Below are 16,590 nucleotides of genomic sequence, written 5' to 3'. Positions count from 1 at the left end.
AGTGGTGCGGCACAGGGTTTGTAATCCCCACTTGTGAGCTCTGTGACCTTGGGCAAATCGCTTGGCCTCTCTGAGCTTCTGTTTCCTCAGCTATAAAATAGGGAGACAAATGGTGCCACCATGCTGGGTTGTTGTGAAGATCAACTAACTTAACGTTTTGTGGGGCACTAAGGACAGTGCCCAGCACACAGTTAGTACTGGCTATGTGAAAGCTGTTATGAAAATCCCTCCCAAGGGCACAGCTCTGTGCCCAGTGCCCCAGGGAAAAGAAGAAATGTCCACTGAAATGAAGAACAACAGCCCAAAGAACAAAAGTGGACAGGCAGAGTTCAGATAAAGGTGATGGTCTGCAAATCTTTGCTCAAGAGCTTGCCCATAGCTGCCACCATTTATTGCCCTCTGCTTGTGTTCCAGCCACTTAACATATTATCTCATTTAATCTTTACAACAATCCAGTATGGTCGGGATGCTCCTGCCCTCGTAACAGAGGGGAAAGTTGAATTTCAGAATATAAAGACACTGATGAGTAAAAGTTGGCTTTTTACCTTCAGTGGTACAGAGGAGCAACATACAAATCAAGACTAAATCGAGCGTAGTATTTTGCAAATTGCTTAACATCCCTGGACCTCAGCATTCTCATCTGGAAATCGGGAATGATAGTATATCCATATTAATTTTAAATATGTTAATAATATGTGTTCTCATCTGTTCAGCAATATATAAAACTTCTCTGGCTTCCAGGAGCAAAGAGATAGATCTCACCCTACCCATCACCCATCACCCAGGAGTGGGGGACACTCACGGAAGAGCACCATGAGGAAGCGGGTCTGGTTCAGCATCTGGGTCAGGCCAGCAGGTGTTAGCACCAGCAGGTTGCCTTCCTCCACAATATGCAAAGGCTGGGATATGTTGATGCTGGCTTCCTTGACGTCCTCCTCTGGGAAGCCCTGGACAGTGGAGCCGCGAGAGGCAGCCAGCAGCAGGGAGATCCATAGCAGCTCCATGGCTATTTTGTAGGGCCACAAGGAGGAACAGGAGCCCTTATCAACACAGGTGGCAGGGCACCACGTCATCATTCCCTCCCCGACTCTCCTTTCCCGCCCAGCCAGTTTGTTTATGGAGAACACGGCCCGACCATGGCCCACTGCTCCCTAGCAGTGCCCACACATGGCAGTAGCACTGGAAGAGATGCAAAGTGTTAGCTTAACCTCAGCCCCTACGTAAACTGTGCAGGGATAGTTCAGAGCAGCAGGGGCCTGCTCAGAGCTCCACGAAGCCAAATCACATGCCAGCATTTGAGCCCGCTGGCTTCCCAGGCAATAGGTGAGACTACTGTAGAGATGAGTCCCGCTCCAGAGTCCTGGGATGAGCCTCTGGACCCCAGAAATAAGGGGTAAATTCCCCATCACAGCTTTTGCTTCACACTCCTCCAGCTCCTGCTTGAATGCCCCTTATAATGGGAAGCTCGTGACCTCGCTTCTCATTCATGTATCCCATTTGATTTTTGAACAATTTTTCTCAACTGTAAATATTTCTTTTAAAAGTCATGAGGTGCCAGGAATTGAGCCCCTCGTTGGGCTCTGTGCTGACAGCATGGAGTCAGCTTGGAATTCTCTTTCTCCCTCTGCCTCCCTCTCTCTCTCTCTCAAAATAAATAAATAAACAAACATTTTTTTAAGTCATAATTGTAGGTCACACTTGTAAAAATTCCAAGCAATACAATAAAAACATGTTAAGTAGAAAATAAAAATGTCTCTCATAGTCCCACCTCTGAGAAGGCTACTATTAACAGTTTGGAATGGATCCTTATACATATTGAAAATTCCTATATAAATGCACATTTGAATGTAGAATTTTAAACATAAATGGAGTCAGCTATGCATATTGTTCAGTGTTCTGATTTTCTTACTCCATAATGTGAAATATATTCTAGGTACTTTCCTATAAAAGTACATTCCTTTTTTTCTTTTCCTTTCCTTTCTTTTTTTCATTTTCTTTCTTTTCTTTCTTTCTTTCTTTCTTTCTTTCTACATTTTTTAATTGTTAGAATGGTAGAATGGTCTGGATCAGAAGCTTCCTTTCTGTAAGTTTCACTTTCCCTAATTATGTCTTCCTGTCTTCCCTAACAATTTAGAGCATAGAATCACCTCTTCAGATCTTTGTAAGTACTCCTCAAGCATAGAGCTATTTCTCTGTGTAGCGTGGACTACCTGAGTGTCTTGAAGAAGAAGACTGATAGCAGGTAGGAGTGGGTGCCTGGGTGGTTGAGTCAGTTAAACGTCCAGCTCTTGGTTTTGGCTCAGGACATTATATCACGGTTTGTGGGATGGAGCCCTGTGTTGGACTCAGCACTGCCAGCACAGAACCTGCTTGAGATTCTCTGTCTCTGGTCCTCCTCTGCTCACGCTCTCTCTTCTCTCAAAATAAATAAACTTGAAAGAAAAAGAAAGAAAGAAAGAAAGAAAGAAAGAAAGAAAGAAAGAAAGAAAGAAAGAAAAGGAAATGACCTATAGCAGGTATATTCTACGTCACACCTTCGGATTAAATTTATAAGTATTTTAACTTCTTTGTTGACTGCTGTAGTCCTAGCACCTGGTATTTATGGTAGGAAAATGGACAAGTGGTGAGAATAAATACATGAAAGAATGAATAAATGACTTTTGCCTGTGAAATAGGTTTGTCAGACTATCTGAAGGCTTTTAAAAAATAGATCTAATGTAATTTTTCGGCCTAAAATATAGAGAATGTGACCAACTCTAGCTCTAAATTTTATGAGTAAAAAGGTACTTAACATACTTGTCATGTGCCAGGCACTGTTCCAGTGCCTTCCATGCCATCACATCTCTTATGACAACCCTATGAGGTAGGAATAGCATTATTATAATCCTCATTTAATGACTATAAAACAAGGCACAGAAAGGTCACACAGCTCATAGGTCATAGACCCAGGCAATCTAGCTACAGAATCCATGCCCCTAACCACAATGATATACTGTCTCTCTAGTGACCCACTGCAAAATGGGTGCAGTGGACAATATTTTGAGACATTAACTGAGGCTCCCCCACCCTGATACCCTGTACCTTCCATCATTCAATCAAGTCCTGCCTTGGAGGGGAGGGCTGAGGTTGCAACAGAGAACAGAGCCAGATTTTTGATTTGGGGTTGCAAAGCAGGCCTTTGAAACTCACAGCAGGGACCAGGCACTTGCAAGTCAGGACTCAAATTGTAAGAATGGGTTTTTTTGGTTTGTTTTGTTTTTTAAAGAAAGGGGTTCTGAGTACCCTGTGGTTTATGCTCTGAAGCATTTTTTTTAGGAACTGAAGACAAGAGACCAAATGTTGTAACAAAAGATGCTCCTTTGCTTTTATTGCTCAGGAAATTCCAAGGGTTTTGGTCCAGGAACTATGGATGAAGACCAAATAAATATCAGAATGTATCTGGTCATCTGAATGCCCAAATATATATATTTATGTTAAAAAAGAAAAACAAGCCCCAATAGAGTAATTTGCACCCCCCCCCATAGGAAGCAAGACTTAATTGCAGTTTCAACCTACCCCAGAAATGTGACCTTCTATTTGTAATTTTTTTCTTTAAAATTTTTATTTGAATTCTAGTCAGTTAACATACAGTGCAGCATTGGTTTCAGAACAGAATTCAGTGATTCATCACTTCCATACAACACCCAGTGCTCGTCATAACAAGTGCCCTCCTTAGTACCTATCCCCCATCTAGCCCATCCCCCACCCACCTCCCTCCATCAACAACCAGTTTGTACTCTATCTTTAAGAGTCTCTCACGGTTTGTTTCCTTCTCTCTCTTTTTTTCTCCTTCCCACATGTTCATCTGTTTTGTTTCTTAAATTCCACATATGAGTGAGATTATATGGTATTTGTCTTTCTCTGACTGACTTTTTTTGCTTAGCATAATACACTCTAGCTCTGTCCAAGTAGTTACAAATGGCAAGATTTCATTCTTTTTGATGGCTGGGTAATATCCCATTGTATACATAGGAATGTGACCTTTTAAAAGTCAACCTGGAATTTCCTGATCAGCAGTAGTAAGATAATCTGCATGATTAAAAAAAACAAAAACAAAAACAGCAAAAAAACATGCTTTTACCTTCCCAACCAAAGATGCTCTGGCCTGAAACAATCCTTTCATTTGTTGGCTAATAACATGTTACCCCATTCTCCTGCCTATAAAAACCTTCCATTTTGTACAACCCCTGGGAGCATCTCTCTACTTGCTAGATTGGATGCTGCCTGAGTCATGAATTGCTTAATAAAACCAATTAGATCTTCAAATTTCCTAGGCTGAATTTTGTGTAACACTTACAAATCACAGTATCACAGGGACCCTACCCTGTTTCTCCTTTGCAGTGAAACCCCAACCCTGACTCTTTGCTGACCATTGCAGCCCCAGTACCCGGTACTAGGCCAGCCCATAATACTAAGTAACGTCATTATGTATTAAGCTAGTATTTGAACTTTACCTTCACCATCTTGTTAATCCTTACAGCATGTCTATGAGGTAGGTACAGTTATGATGCCCCCTTCACCAAGGTGGAGACTCATACAAAACCACCCAACAGGTAGATGAAGGAGCACGTGGGCTCAGGTACATCTAAGCCCAATGCCTGTGGTGTAAACCAGCGTTCAGCAAACTGACTCCCTGCCTGTTCTTGTAAATTCAGTGTTATTGGATCACAGCCACATCCATTCTTTTGCTATTGTCTGGCTGCTTTAACTATAATGGCCAAGTTCAGTAGTTGCAACAGAGACTGTATGTGGCCAATGACACCAAAAGTATTTATTATCTGCCTCTCTGCCTGAAAAGTTCTCAAACTTAGCGTCTAAATCACCATGCTGCCCATGCCCCTACACTTCACTCACACCTTAGATCTTGGACTCCTCAAATTTGTAAGTCCACTGTTAGAGCTTAGCATCTCCATCTGTAGAATGAGTGAGTAGTGCCTGCCTCCCAAGGTAGTTGTGGGCATATGATAAAGAACCTGTGCTCCATTAGCACTTCTTATCCTGAAATTCACATGGAGCTGTTTAAACAGTACTTATGTGAGGCCTCCACCCAGACCAACTAATTCAGAATCACTAGAGTAGTGCCCAGAGAGCTGTATGTTTTAAAAGCTCCACAAATGATTCTTTTATTTTTAACTTTCTATTTGGAAAATTTTGAATATATGCAAAAGTAGACTGGTTGGTGTGCCTCCAGCATCATTCAACTAGGTTTACTGTCACTACCAATCTTGTTTACATTCTTATCACTTCCTGCTCTGAACTGTTTTGAAGCTAGTCCCATATCTTAACATTATTTCATCCATAAATAATGAATTATGAATAGTTAAAAGATATTTTTTAAAAAATAAAACATAACCACAATACTATTATCCTACTTAACAGAATGAACAATAACTTCTTATCAAATATCCAAACAGTGTGAAAATTAACCCAGTTATCTCATAATTTAAAGTTTGATTGAATTGGGGTCCAAATGAGATCCATGTGTTGCCATTGATAATCACAGATAATTCTGTCTTACAGTCTGTAGGTTGAGAACCATGCGATCAGGGCATCTGGGTGGCTCAGTTGGTTAAGTGCCTGACTTTGGATCAGGTCATAATCCTGAGGTTCGTGGGTTTGGGCCCTGCATCAGGCTCTGTGCTGACAGTATGGAGCCTGGAGCCTGCTTTGGATTCTGTGTCTCCCTCTCTTTCTTTGCCCCTCCCCTGCTCACACACTCTCTCTCAAAAATAAACGTTAAAAAAAAAAAAAAAAAGAGAGAGAACCACGCAGTCAAATGAAATCAACCAAAGCGAGTCATTTGGCCTGAGTGGATGGCAGAGCATCGGAGTGCAGGCCAGGCTGATCAGGGCTATGGTGGGCTCCCCCAAAGACCTTTGACAAGAGTATTCCTGCATGTTAATGGCCAGAAGACACGTGAAAAGATGCTCAGTATCACTCACTGTCAAGGAAATGCAAATCAAAACCATGATGAGATACCACCTCATACCTGTCAGAATGGTTAGACTCAAAAAGACAGGAAATAACAAGTGTTGGCAAGGATGTGGAGAAAAAGGAATCCTCTTGTACTATTGGTAGGAATGCAAACTGTGTGGATAGGAATCCTGTGTGGTAGGAATGCAGCCAGTGTGGAAAACAGGGTGGAGTTTTCTCAAAAAATTAAAACTGAAATTACCATATGATCCAGTAATGCCACTGATGGATATTTACCCAAAGAAAACAAAAACACTAATCTGAAAAAATAAAGTAACGCTATGTTTATTATAGCATTATTTACAATGGCCAAGAGATGAAAGCAACCTACGTGTACATCCATAGATGAATGGGTAAAGAAGATGTGGTGTATACATATAACAGAATATTATTCAGCCATAAAAAAAGAATGAAATCTTGCCATTTGCAATGGATACACCTAGAGAGTATAATGCTAAATGAAATAAGTAAGACAAAGACAAACACCATATGATTTCATTCATATGTGGAATTTAAGAAACAAAACAAATGAATAAACAAAAAAAAAAGAGACAAACAAAAAAACAGAATCTTAAATACAGAGAACAAACTGGTGTTTACCAGAGGGGAGGTGGGTGAGTGGATGGGTGAAACAGATGAAGGGGATTAAGGGTACACTTATTGTGATGAGCTCTGAGTAATGCATAGAAATGTTGAATCGTATTGCACACCAGACACTAATATAATACTGTAGGTTAATTACATTTCAGTAAGAATAAACAAATATACAAATAACAAAGCTGAGGAATACTTGTAAAAAAAAAAAAAAAGAAACCAGCAAAGAGGTGCCTGGGTGACTCAGTCCATTAAGTGTCTGACTTTTGATTTCAGCTCAGGTCATGATCTCATGGTTCATGGGATCGAGCCCCCAGTTGGGTTCTGTGCTGACAGAGGGGAGCCTATTTGGGATTCTCTCTCTCCCTCTCTCTCTAATCCTCCTGCCGCTTGTGCTCATGAATGCTCTCTCTCTCTCAAAATAAATAAATAAACATGAAAGCAAACAAACATCTGCTACATGGGATACTGCCTGATTCGTTAATCATTGAATAAAGCCAATAAGATCTTTAAAATTTACTCAGTTGAATTTTGTTTAGCAACTGAAGGGAGCAAAAAAGTGAACTGTATACATTTCCAGGAAAAGAGTGGGAGGGGGGCAGGTTGTGTGTGTGTGTGTGTCTCTCTCTCTCTGTCTCCCCCCCGCCCCATTTCTCTTTCTCTTCCACCACCTTCCACCTTCCACACCACACCCTTTACTCTTTCCTGCGACCCTCTCTGACCACAGCTCAGCCTTGATTCATCACAGAGCTCCTCCTCAAACTCTGGACCCCATTGTGACTCAACCCCTGACACTGTACCCTCAACCCCACCCAGACCCCTGCTCCTGTCCGGAACCCCGGTTCTCCCTGCACCCACTGCTCTGGCCTGATAATCCTGGTGGCTCCTCTGTGTCCCTCTGGGGAACCCTCAGCCCCAGCCACAGCCAATTCCAAGCCTAGATCCAGCCTCTACCCTCCACCCCCACACAGGGAGGAGTGCCATCATAGAAAACTCTTATGAATAAGAATAAATAAGAATAAGAGTATTTAATGCAGAGGGCCTTTCTACCAGTTACCACTGCTCTGAGCACTAAATGTCCCTGGTCGCCAACACAGAGCCTCCTGTCCCAGCCAGCATCGTCTCTGGTCCAGCTGGAGCAGTGGCCTCCTCTCTACTTATATTCTTTTTGCTCTCCTCCCAATCCATTCATCACACAGAATTTAGAGATTTCCTTCTAAAACACAGCTTAGATCACATCACTGTCTTATGGAGAAACCAGGGGCCTGCCATCACATACAATATGGTGGCGTCTCAGGACTCCATCATCCCGTTTCCTGTGACCTCAGCCCTGTGCTCTCCCTCCTATGTCAGCATGTCAGCCAGGCCGGTTCCTTCCCTCTCCTAAGGCAGACACTGCTTGGGACCTTTGCCTCTGCCTGGAACACCCTTTTCCTGATCTGTAACCTTTTTTGGTCATTCAGGTCCCTAACACAAGCTCCTCTGAGGGGGGTCTTCCCAGGCCACTCTGTCTCCCCACTACCTTTGCCTCCAGCATTCTCGGCCACATCACCCCCATTTGCTTCAAATCCTGTATTATTATTTCTGAGTGTACATGCTTTATTTTTTTATTAAAAAAATTTTTTTTAACATTTATTCATTTTTGAGAGACAGAGACAGAGCACGAGCAGGGGAGGGACAGAGAGAGATAGAGGGAGACACAGACTTCGAAGCAGGCTCCAGGCTCTGAGCTGTCAGCACAGAGCCCGACATGGGTCTTGAACTCACTAACTGTGAGGTGATGACTTGAGCTGAAGTCGGACGATTAACCCACTGAGCCATCCAGGGGCTCCACAGTTTATATTTCTAAACTTTTTCCTGTAAGTGCCTTTGTTCACAGCTGTTTTCCCACCTCCTAGAACAGTGGCTTGTCCAGATCTGGAACTCAGTGAATGTTTTTTAATGAATGAATGAACAAATTATCTAATTTAATTCTCACACAAACCCCACGGTGTATTTCAGTGATTCTCAACCATTGCCGCCCATTAGAATCTCTTGGGGAACCTCAAGAAAATACTGATGTTTGAACCCAAATACACTAGGTGTAATTTCATTGGTCTGTATGGGGTGCGGTGAGTTTCTTTAGGTGATACTAATGTGTAGCCATCTTCGCAGTAAACCACACTTAAATTTTAACCACCCTGGCAGAAGGAATATGGCCAGGGCAGGGCCCATCCATCAGAATTGCCATACTGTGGCATTGTATCCTGGAAATGTATACAGTTCACTTTTTTGCTCCCTTCAGTTGCTAAACAAAATTCAACTGAGTAAATTTTAAAGATCTTATTGGCTTTATTCAATGATTAATGAATCAGGCAGTATCCCATGTAGCAGATGTTTGTTTGCTTTCATGTTTATTTATTTATTTTGAGAGAGAGAGAGCATTCATGAGCACATACCATTCATTCAAGCCCATACCTGTAGGAAGTCTGGTTACACGCAGGCCCACTGGGCCGAGCTGGGGCAGCAAACTCCGGGGCACTTGAGGAGGGAAGTCGTGGCCTGAAGAACAGACTCCTGGTTTCCCTTTGTGACAGAGTAGGACCTGGAGGCCGCCGAGTTTCCTAAAGAAATCCAGAGGCAGAAATGAAGACCCTTCCCAGACACACGGGAACCACAGCAGCCTGAGCAGCAGTGTTCCACATTCTGGGGTTCTGGAGACCAGGGTGACCCTGGAGAAGAATGGCCATTGTTGGGTAAGAAGGCCCTGCCCTTGCTGAGAGGAGCTTGCCCAAGCACAGGGGTAGGGCTGGAGGTCACAGGGAACACCAGAAACAAAATACATCCCGGCCAAGAGTGGCACAGGGTGGCACAGAAGTGTCTAAACATTGGAATTGGAATCCCAGCTCTGTCTCTGAATAGCTGGGTGGCCTTGGGCATGTCGCTCACCCTTTCTGAGGCTCAGTTTTGTCACGTGTAAAATGGCATAGAACTCACAGGGCTGTTGGAAGGGTTAACAGAGCTGACTGGCCAAAGTGAGCTGCAAGGGACCTGGAGGGCAGAAAGCTGGCCCTTGTCTCCTCTCCTAGCCTCTCTCCCACTCCCTGCTGCAGCCACACTGGCCTTCTTGTCACTCCTCCAATATGACAGTCACTCTCCCACCTCAGGGGCACTCGTGGTTTCTGATAAGGTTTTGGGGTGATGAGGGGGGTTCATGGAGTTTGGAGCTGACAGCCAGGAAAGAATTCTTGAAGATGTCTTTGGTGCAAAAAGGTGATTGTATTAAAGCCAGGGGACAAAACCCTTGGGCAGAAAGAGCTGCCCAGGACCCTGTGGATAGACTGGTTATATACTTGGGAGTTCATATGCTAAAGAAGACTCCCAGGATACTGGAGGCCTAGCGACTGTCACCCTAAGGTTGTTTTTCCCTCCAGCAAAGCATTAGCATTAAGACAGCAGGGAGTTCCCTGAGAAACTTTTACTCTGCCTGCCTTAAGTATTTGTCAACAGGCTGCAGGATATAAAGAAATTCAATTTTATCTGCCATTTCCTTCTGCCTTTGTTTCCCATATCAGTTTCTTCTATAGTCGGCTCTTCACCCAGGTTTACTGTCTTATCTCCTGTAAGTCTTTGCTCAAACATCACTTTCTGAGCCTGGGCCTTTTCCCCGTCACTTTGTTTAAAACCGTTAACCTCCCCAATCCTCTTAGGTACTTTCTGTCTCTTTCTAGGCTTTAGTTTTCATCACAGTAGCAATCACCTTTTAAATTCCTTATACTTTACTTTGCCTAGCAGCTAATAGGTGCTTAAAGATGTTTGTTGAATGACTAAATGAAAGGCAGTTATTGTATTATTAGCAGTAGCAACAGAATTATTGTCAGAGTTTGTAGCCTCCAGTTCTGTGTGGCTGGATTCTTATCAAATACTGATGGATAGCAGTGAAATTGACTTCAGGTCCTCTGAAAAGCAGGTCATCTGACCATCCACCTTCCTGAGACTAGAGAAAGTATCTTTAGATCTGGCTGCAGATTTGCAGATAAGAGCAGTTGCCTGGGACCCATTAGAGGCCTAGGCACTGAGGAAGTGGAATTTGAAGATCAAAGAGATGATTTGCTATGGCCATGCTTGGCAGGGAGGAAGAGGAGCTGCCTCCTTGGGAAGGGGTAACAGCAGCCTGGCCAGGAAATAAGCCAGAACCTCAGGGAACAAAACACAGTGGAGGATGAACACCCAGTGTGATGCTAACCACTGTAAAGCAAGGCAGCTGATGCCTAAGCATCCTCTCCAGGAGGCACTCATAGCCCCTTTTCCATCGGAAGGACTTTGAACCACTTCTAGTGCTAAGGAAGAAAGGTGATCTGAGGTCAGAGAACATCAGAGGTCAATTTGTACTTGCTCCACGTAGCAATGACTGGCAGACAAAAGATGTTCACTAAATGTTAATTCTCATTTACTCTTCATTGACTCAACAAGTATTTATTAAACTCTTAAAGTGTGGCAGGGCACTGTTACAAGTCCTGAGGAAACGGCTGAACATCTAAAATCCATGTTCTGGTGGAGTTGATATTCTAGTGTGCATGTGTGGGTTGGGGGAGGGGACAGACGGCAAAAGTGAATGAGTAGAAAATATTGAATGGCAGGTAGGTGAAGTGATGGCTGTATTAATTAGCTTAACTGTAGTAACCATTTATGTAATGCATATGCCACATACCTTAAATATATAGAATTTTATCTGTCAATCATTTCGTATTAAAACTGGAAAAAAATGTTTTTTATAAAATACATTGAATGTTAGAAAGTGATAAACACTGGGGCACCTGGGTGGTTTGGTCAGTTGAGAGGCCAACTTCAGCTCAGGTCATGATCTCATGGTTCACGGGTTTGAGCCCCATGTCCGGCTCTGTGCTAACAGCTTTGAACCTGGAGTCTGCTTGGGATTCTGTGCCTCCCTCCTGCCCCTTCCCCATTTGCACGCGCGCTTGCTCTCTCTCAGAAATAAATAAACATTAAAAAAAAAACATTTAAAAAAGAAAGTGATAAACACTAAGAAGGAAAATCAAGCAGAGAAGGAAGGTGGGAAGTGTCAGATGGGAGAAGGTTCCAGTTGGGGTTAGGGCCGTGGCAGAAGGCATGCTGAGCAGGGGCCTGTGTGTGAGTGGTGAGACAATGAGTGAACCCTGTGAAAGGAAATTTGTGGCAGAGAAGCCAGTGAGCACAAGGAATGAAGCAGGGCTGGAGCCAGCTCACAGGGGTGTGCCAGAGACAGTTAATAATCAGGAACTTTGCAAGCCGGTTTTTAAAACTTTGGTTGATTGAAATTGGCCATGGTGGGAATATTTAACCACAGATATTGGCAAACACTATGAGACAAGATGTTTTTTGCTCTTGTTCTCAGAGATCCAGTTAACCAGCAGCAGGGAGAACAAAGGGCAGGCAGGCCAGTGTGGGTGGAACAGAGCTAGCAGGGGGCCGGAGGGGAGAGCCAGGAAATCATGTGGGGCCTTGCAGCTGCTGGCAGGACTTTGACCTGGACTTTGAGTCAGACAGGGAGACATAGGAGGTTTCAAAACAAAACAAAACAAAAAAAGCTTTTTTTTTCTTTTTTTGAGATTTAATTTTACATACCATAAAATTCATTCAAGTATGCCATTGTTACTATTGCTATTATTTTTAGTCATTTACAGATTTGTGCAGCCGTGATCACATTCCGATATAAAAAATTTCTATCACCTCAAAGACATCCCTTGTGTCCATTTGCAGTCATTCCCTGTTCACATACCCAGCCCCAGGCAACTACTGATGTACTTTCTTGTCTCTGTGCTTTGGAGGGTTTGGAGCCGAAAAGGAACATGGTTTGACTTATATTATTGTCACTATTGTGTTCTTTCTGCTAAAACATAATAAAGTTCCTGTTCTCTTTTCAGATGACGTGGTGAACTGAATTTTCAGGGAAGATGTTCCACCAGAGCTGGAGTTTAATCTCCCAGCCCTGTGAGCTCTGAGAAAAACTTGTTGGTGGAGCCACACTCACAGGCTTCAAGCTTGCTGGCCAGTTGAAGTTACCTTGTCCTCTGCTGGCTTCAGGCTCTGCTCTCTCTTGGCTGCATCTGGGGCCAAACTTCCCTGTGGGAGGCTGAGTCAGCAGATTGCCTTCTCCAGCAGTCCTGGAGGAACCTGAATGTTTATAGGCATTAAAGCCTGTATTCAGCTGAAGCAGAACACCGAAGCCCTTTTGCATTTCTTGGGTTCAAGAGCAAGGTACTATAGAGAGAAATCTTTCAAGGACAGGTATCAGAAGAGGCCTGCCTGAAATGGCCTTGTGCCCTGGGAAAGGAGGCCTGGGGACTGTAATTATCAGCTGTCAAGGGGTGGAGGAATCCAGGTGTGGGAGGCAGAGGAAAAGGCTTGGGGCAGAGTTCAGGAGAGCTGAGGAATGGGGGGGAGAGGGTCAGAGGGGGGGAGTCTGAGGCCCCAGGGCTGGCGGCCACAACAGAGGCTGGGGCCTGGGCATCTCTGGGAGTTGAGACCTGCAAGTCACTTGTCTGTCATCTCTAAGCCTCGCTTTCTTTATCTGTAAAACAGAGAAAAGAACAGTTAGATCCTAGAGTTGTAAGGATTTAAGGAAATAACATCTACAAAGCGCCTTCCAAATGCTTGCTTGGTACACAGTAAGTCTTCTGTAGATGGCAATTATAATCATTCTTCTTGGTATTGTGATACATTATTATTGTTGGTTATTGTCTTAGTCTGTTTGGCAGCTGTGGTTCAAACAACATTTATTTCTCATGGTTCTGGGGACTGGGAAGTCCAAGATCAAAGTGCAGCAGTCAGATTCCAAGTGTGGTGAGAGCCCCCTTCCTGGTTCACAGACCAGGCAGGTCTGACAAAGCAGGTCTGGCAAAGTGGGTCTGCATTCTCCTCAACAAGCAGAAGGGGCAAGCCAGCTCTCTGGGGTCTCAGGACCTAATCACCTCCCAAAGGCCCCCACCTCCTGCTACCATCACATTGGGGGTTAGAACTTAATAAAAGAATCTGGGGGTGGGAAGCTCAAACTTTTAGTCTCTGGCAGTTACATTACCATATTCTGTTACTATTATAATGACCAAAAGGAATTTGGTGGAAAAAAACTGCATCTGGGGATGCAGCCTCTAGGCCACTGCTTCTTAAACTTCCAAGTGCACACACCTCACTCGGGCTCCCTTTAAGTGCAGAGTCTAATTCCACATGTCTAGCGTGCGGTCTGTGGTTCTGCAGTTGTCCCAAGCTCCCAGGAGTGCTGATGCTTCTGTCCCATAGACGGACCTTGAGTAGCAAGACACTGAAAATTGCCCTGTCCAATATGGTAGCCACAGCCACTTGCAGCTGTTGAGCCCTTGAAATTTGGCTTGTCCAAAGTGAGGTGTGTTTGTAAGTGTAAAATACATACTGGATTGTGAGGATTTACAATCCTCTACCTCCACCCCCCAAAAATGTAAATTATCTCTTTAGTAATTTCTTTTTACATTGATTACATGTTGAAATTATAGGATACAGCTGGTGTTGACCAAAAAAAAGAGCAAAGCTAAAAAAAAAAAAGTTTATTTGGTGTCTCAGAATTACAATTCAGAGAACACAGATTAGGGCTGGAACCCAAATAGTGCCCCACCCCCACTCCAGGGAGCAACAGGCAACGATTTTTAAAGACAAAAGGGAATGCTTCTATATATTGCTTACAACGAATTTTGATTGATGTTGGCGGAAGAAAACTGATCTTGACTGAATATAATTGATTGCTAAGGCTAAACAAAGTCTCTTACTGTAACACGTATTCAGGCTGAGTCCTTGGAATATTTGTGGTTTGGCCCAGTTCAAAAGTTCATGGTTCCACTGGTGAGGTGTGAACGTTAAGGCCCGCCTCCTGAATGGCCTCCAGACTCATTTTAAAACCCCTTGACATAATGACCCCATCTTATTTCACCTTTCACATGGATTAAATAAAATATTATTGTAATTCATTTCACCCCTTTCTTTTTATGTTTTTGAATGAAGCTACTAGAAAATTGTACATTACAGGTGTAGCTCACAATATATTTCTATTGTGCAGTGTTGCTCTAAAGCTTTTCTTGTCTTTGTCAGCTAGTTCAGGGTTTATCTTGGGAAAGTGGGCTTGGGAAGCCTTGGGAAGTGGGTTCTGAGTTACTGACCTCAGACCCCCAGAGGTCCACAGGCAGCGAGAGGTGGAAGACACGGACCTCAGACTCAGAAAAAAATGACCAAAATCACATGGTGGTACTAAGACTGAGTTCCAAGACTCTGTTTACAGGTCGGTGTGCACTGTAGTCACCATCAGGGCTGACCACAGGTTTCTTCTCAAGCTCAGTCTGTCCACAAAGCCCAGAATTCAGCATGATGCTCTATCTCTTCTCTTTGGTGACAGACCAGAGGCAATAACATGATGCCATGGCTAAGAGGACGAGTCCTCAAGGTGCTGAGAAGTGCGCGGGGATTCTGTGGGCCTCATGGGCAACCACCACCTCTACTTGACCCTCAGGACATTGTGGCCACCTGGGAAGCAATCAGCCTGGGGAGGCAGCCAGTGCCTGAGTACTTCAACTTTGCTCACGATGTACTGGACATGTGGAGCCAGCTAGAAAAGGTGAGGCGCACTGTGTCCTAGTGTCCAGCTTGGGCATCAAAGTCTGCCCTCTGGAACCCCACTGTGACTCAGAGCTACAAGATAGGTGGACATTTTGACCTAGGAGTTTTGCAAGTCCTAAAATTTAAACTGTTTTAGGAACTGATTATCTGGATTTCTTTTTGTGTTTGCGTTCATATGCTTCCTTCTTTATTTTCCCTTCCTTATGTGTCTGTTGTGCCTCTGTCTGCATGTTATAGTTCGCTTTTTATTTATGTTAAAGGTGCTAACTTTGTATTTAGAGCAGGAGAATATAAACTATCTCAAAGCAATTTGTTTATGTTAACTTTAAGAAGAGCTTGTTTAAAGAAAAACAATGAGGGAACTAACACCATTAGTGGATTCACTAAAAGTATACTTTTCGTGGGTATAGTAAAGTATGAAGATGGTTGCAGTTAGATAGACATGGTTCATCCACTTGAAGTGTGACCTTGGATAAATGCACCAAGCTCTTTGGATTTTTTTCACCCATATTTTTTCATCTTTAGTTTCCGCATGTATCAAATGGGAGTCATACCATCTGCCACCTGGGAAGCATATGTAGAAGATGGAGCCAGGGCCTGTTCCTGTCTACAAAGTCTGAGCTCTTTTTCCAACCTGGCATTGTCCTTAGAAGATTTCTCTCAATGATAAATACAAACAGGGTTACATCAGCAAAAATGGTGGAATCAGGATTTGCTATAATTTTATCCTCTATAAAAGCAACAGCAATGAAAAACCTTGGAAAAATTGTCAGAATCTACTTTTTAAAATTCTGGAGACTTACCAAAGGCTGGAATAGATCAGGGAGCGTTTCTTAAAGAAACACTCATTAAAGATTCGGATAAATCTCCGTAAGAATTCCCCTGAGATATTACTTCATTATGTAAAAATAACGTATGCCTCGTGACAATTTTGGGAAAATTTTAAAACACATCTGATGAACTCCAACTTTAGGGAAACAAGGACTGCCAGAAAATGTTACCCTCTACGTTATGTATGCACTTAGCAGATTACCTGAAGTCTGACTTTTTAAAGTTGAATTGTACATTTTTTAAACTTGATTGCCCTTGAAGCAGAAAGTATAATGTTTCAAAAAAATGATAACACATCTCTAATTAATGTAGATACTCAATGTAATATTTATCAAAATCCCAGGGGACTTCTTTGCTGAAATCTTCTCCAAAAATTGATGTGGAAATGCAAGGGACCCTTAATAACCTCAGCAGCCTTGAAAAAGAAATACAACCCTGGAGGACTCAAACCTGCTACAGAGTTATAGTAATAACTGTATTTTTTTTTCCTGTGTGAGAAAAAAAAAAAAAGACAGTGTAACACTGGTATAGGGATAG

At 43.1% G+C, this 16,590-nt stretch overlaps 2 protein-coding genes across 3 annotated transcripts in view; one reads left to right on the top strand and one right to left on the bottom strand.

The window, feature by feature from the left end:
* The window catches only part of PDILT (protein disulfide isomerase like, testis expressed), a 34,596-nt gene extending 33,592 nt beyond the window's left edge, over positions 1 to 1,004 (bottom strand). The window contains exon 1 of the mRNA XM_047087474.1: positions 803 to 1,004. Within this exon, the coding sequence (XP_046943430.1) occupies positions 803 to 1,004 (202 nt within the window). The remainder of the gene's footprint in view (positions 1 to 802) is intronic.
* Positions 1 to 16,590, top strand: part of ACSM5 (acyl-CoA synthetase medium chain family member 5) — a 108,085-nt gene that overhangs the window by 71,841 nt on the left and 19,654 nt on the right. Inside the window, exon 2 of one of the 2 annotated variants that reach the window (XM_047087472.1) lies at positions 15,002 to 15,220. In XM_047087472.1, the coding sequence (XP_046943428.1) occupies positions 15,002 to 15,220 (219 nt within the window). Of the gene's footprint in view, positions 1 to 15,001; positions 15,221 to 16,590 lie in introns of those variants that run through there. The other variant, XM_047087473.1, reaches the window with a different exon arrangement.

The sequence above is a fragment of the Lynx rufus genome, unplaced genomic scaffold (assembly GCF_022079265.1).
Source record: "Lynx rufus isolate CCGP_SWC_20201006 ecotype Redwood Valley unplaced genomic scaffold, mLynRuf1.p SCAF_23, whole genome shotgun sequence".
NCBI classification, from domain to species: Eukaryota; Metazoa; Chordata; class Mammalia; order Carnivora; family Felidae; genus Lynx; species Lynx rufus.
Note: the sequence above shows the minus strand (reverse complement) of the source record. Positions and strands in the feature narration are given on the sequence as shown.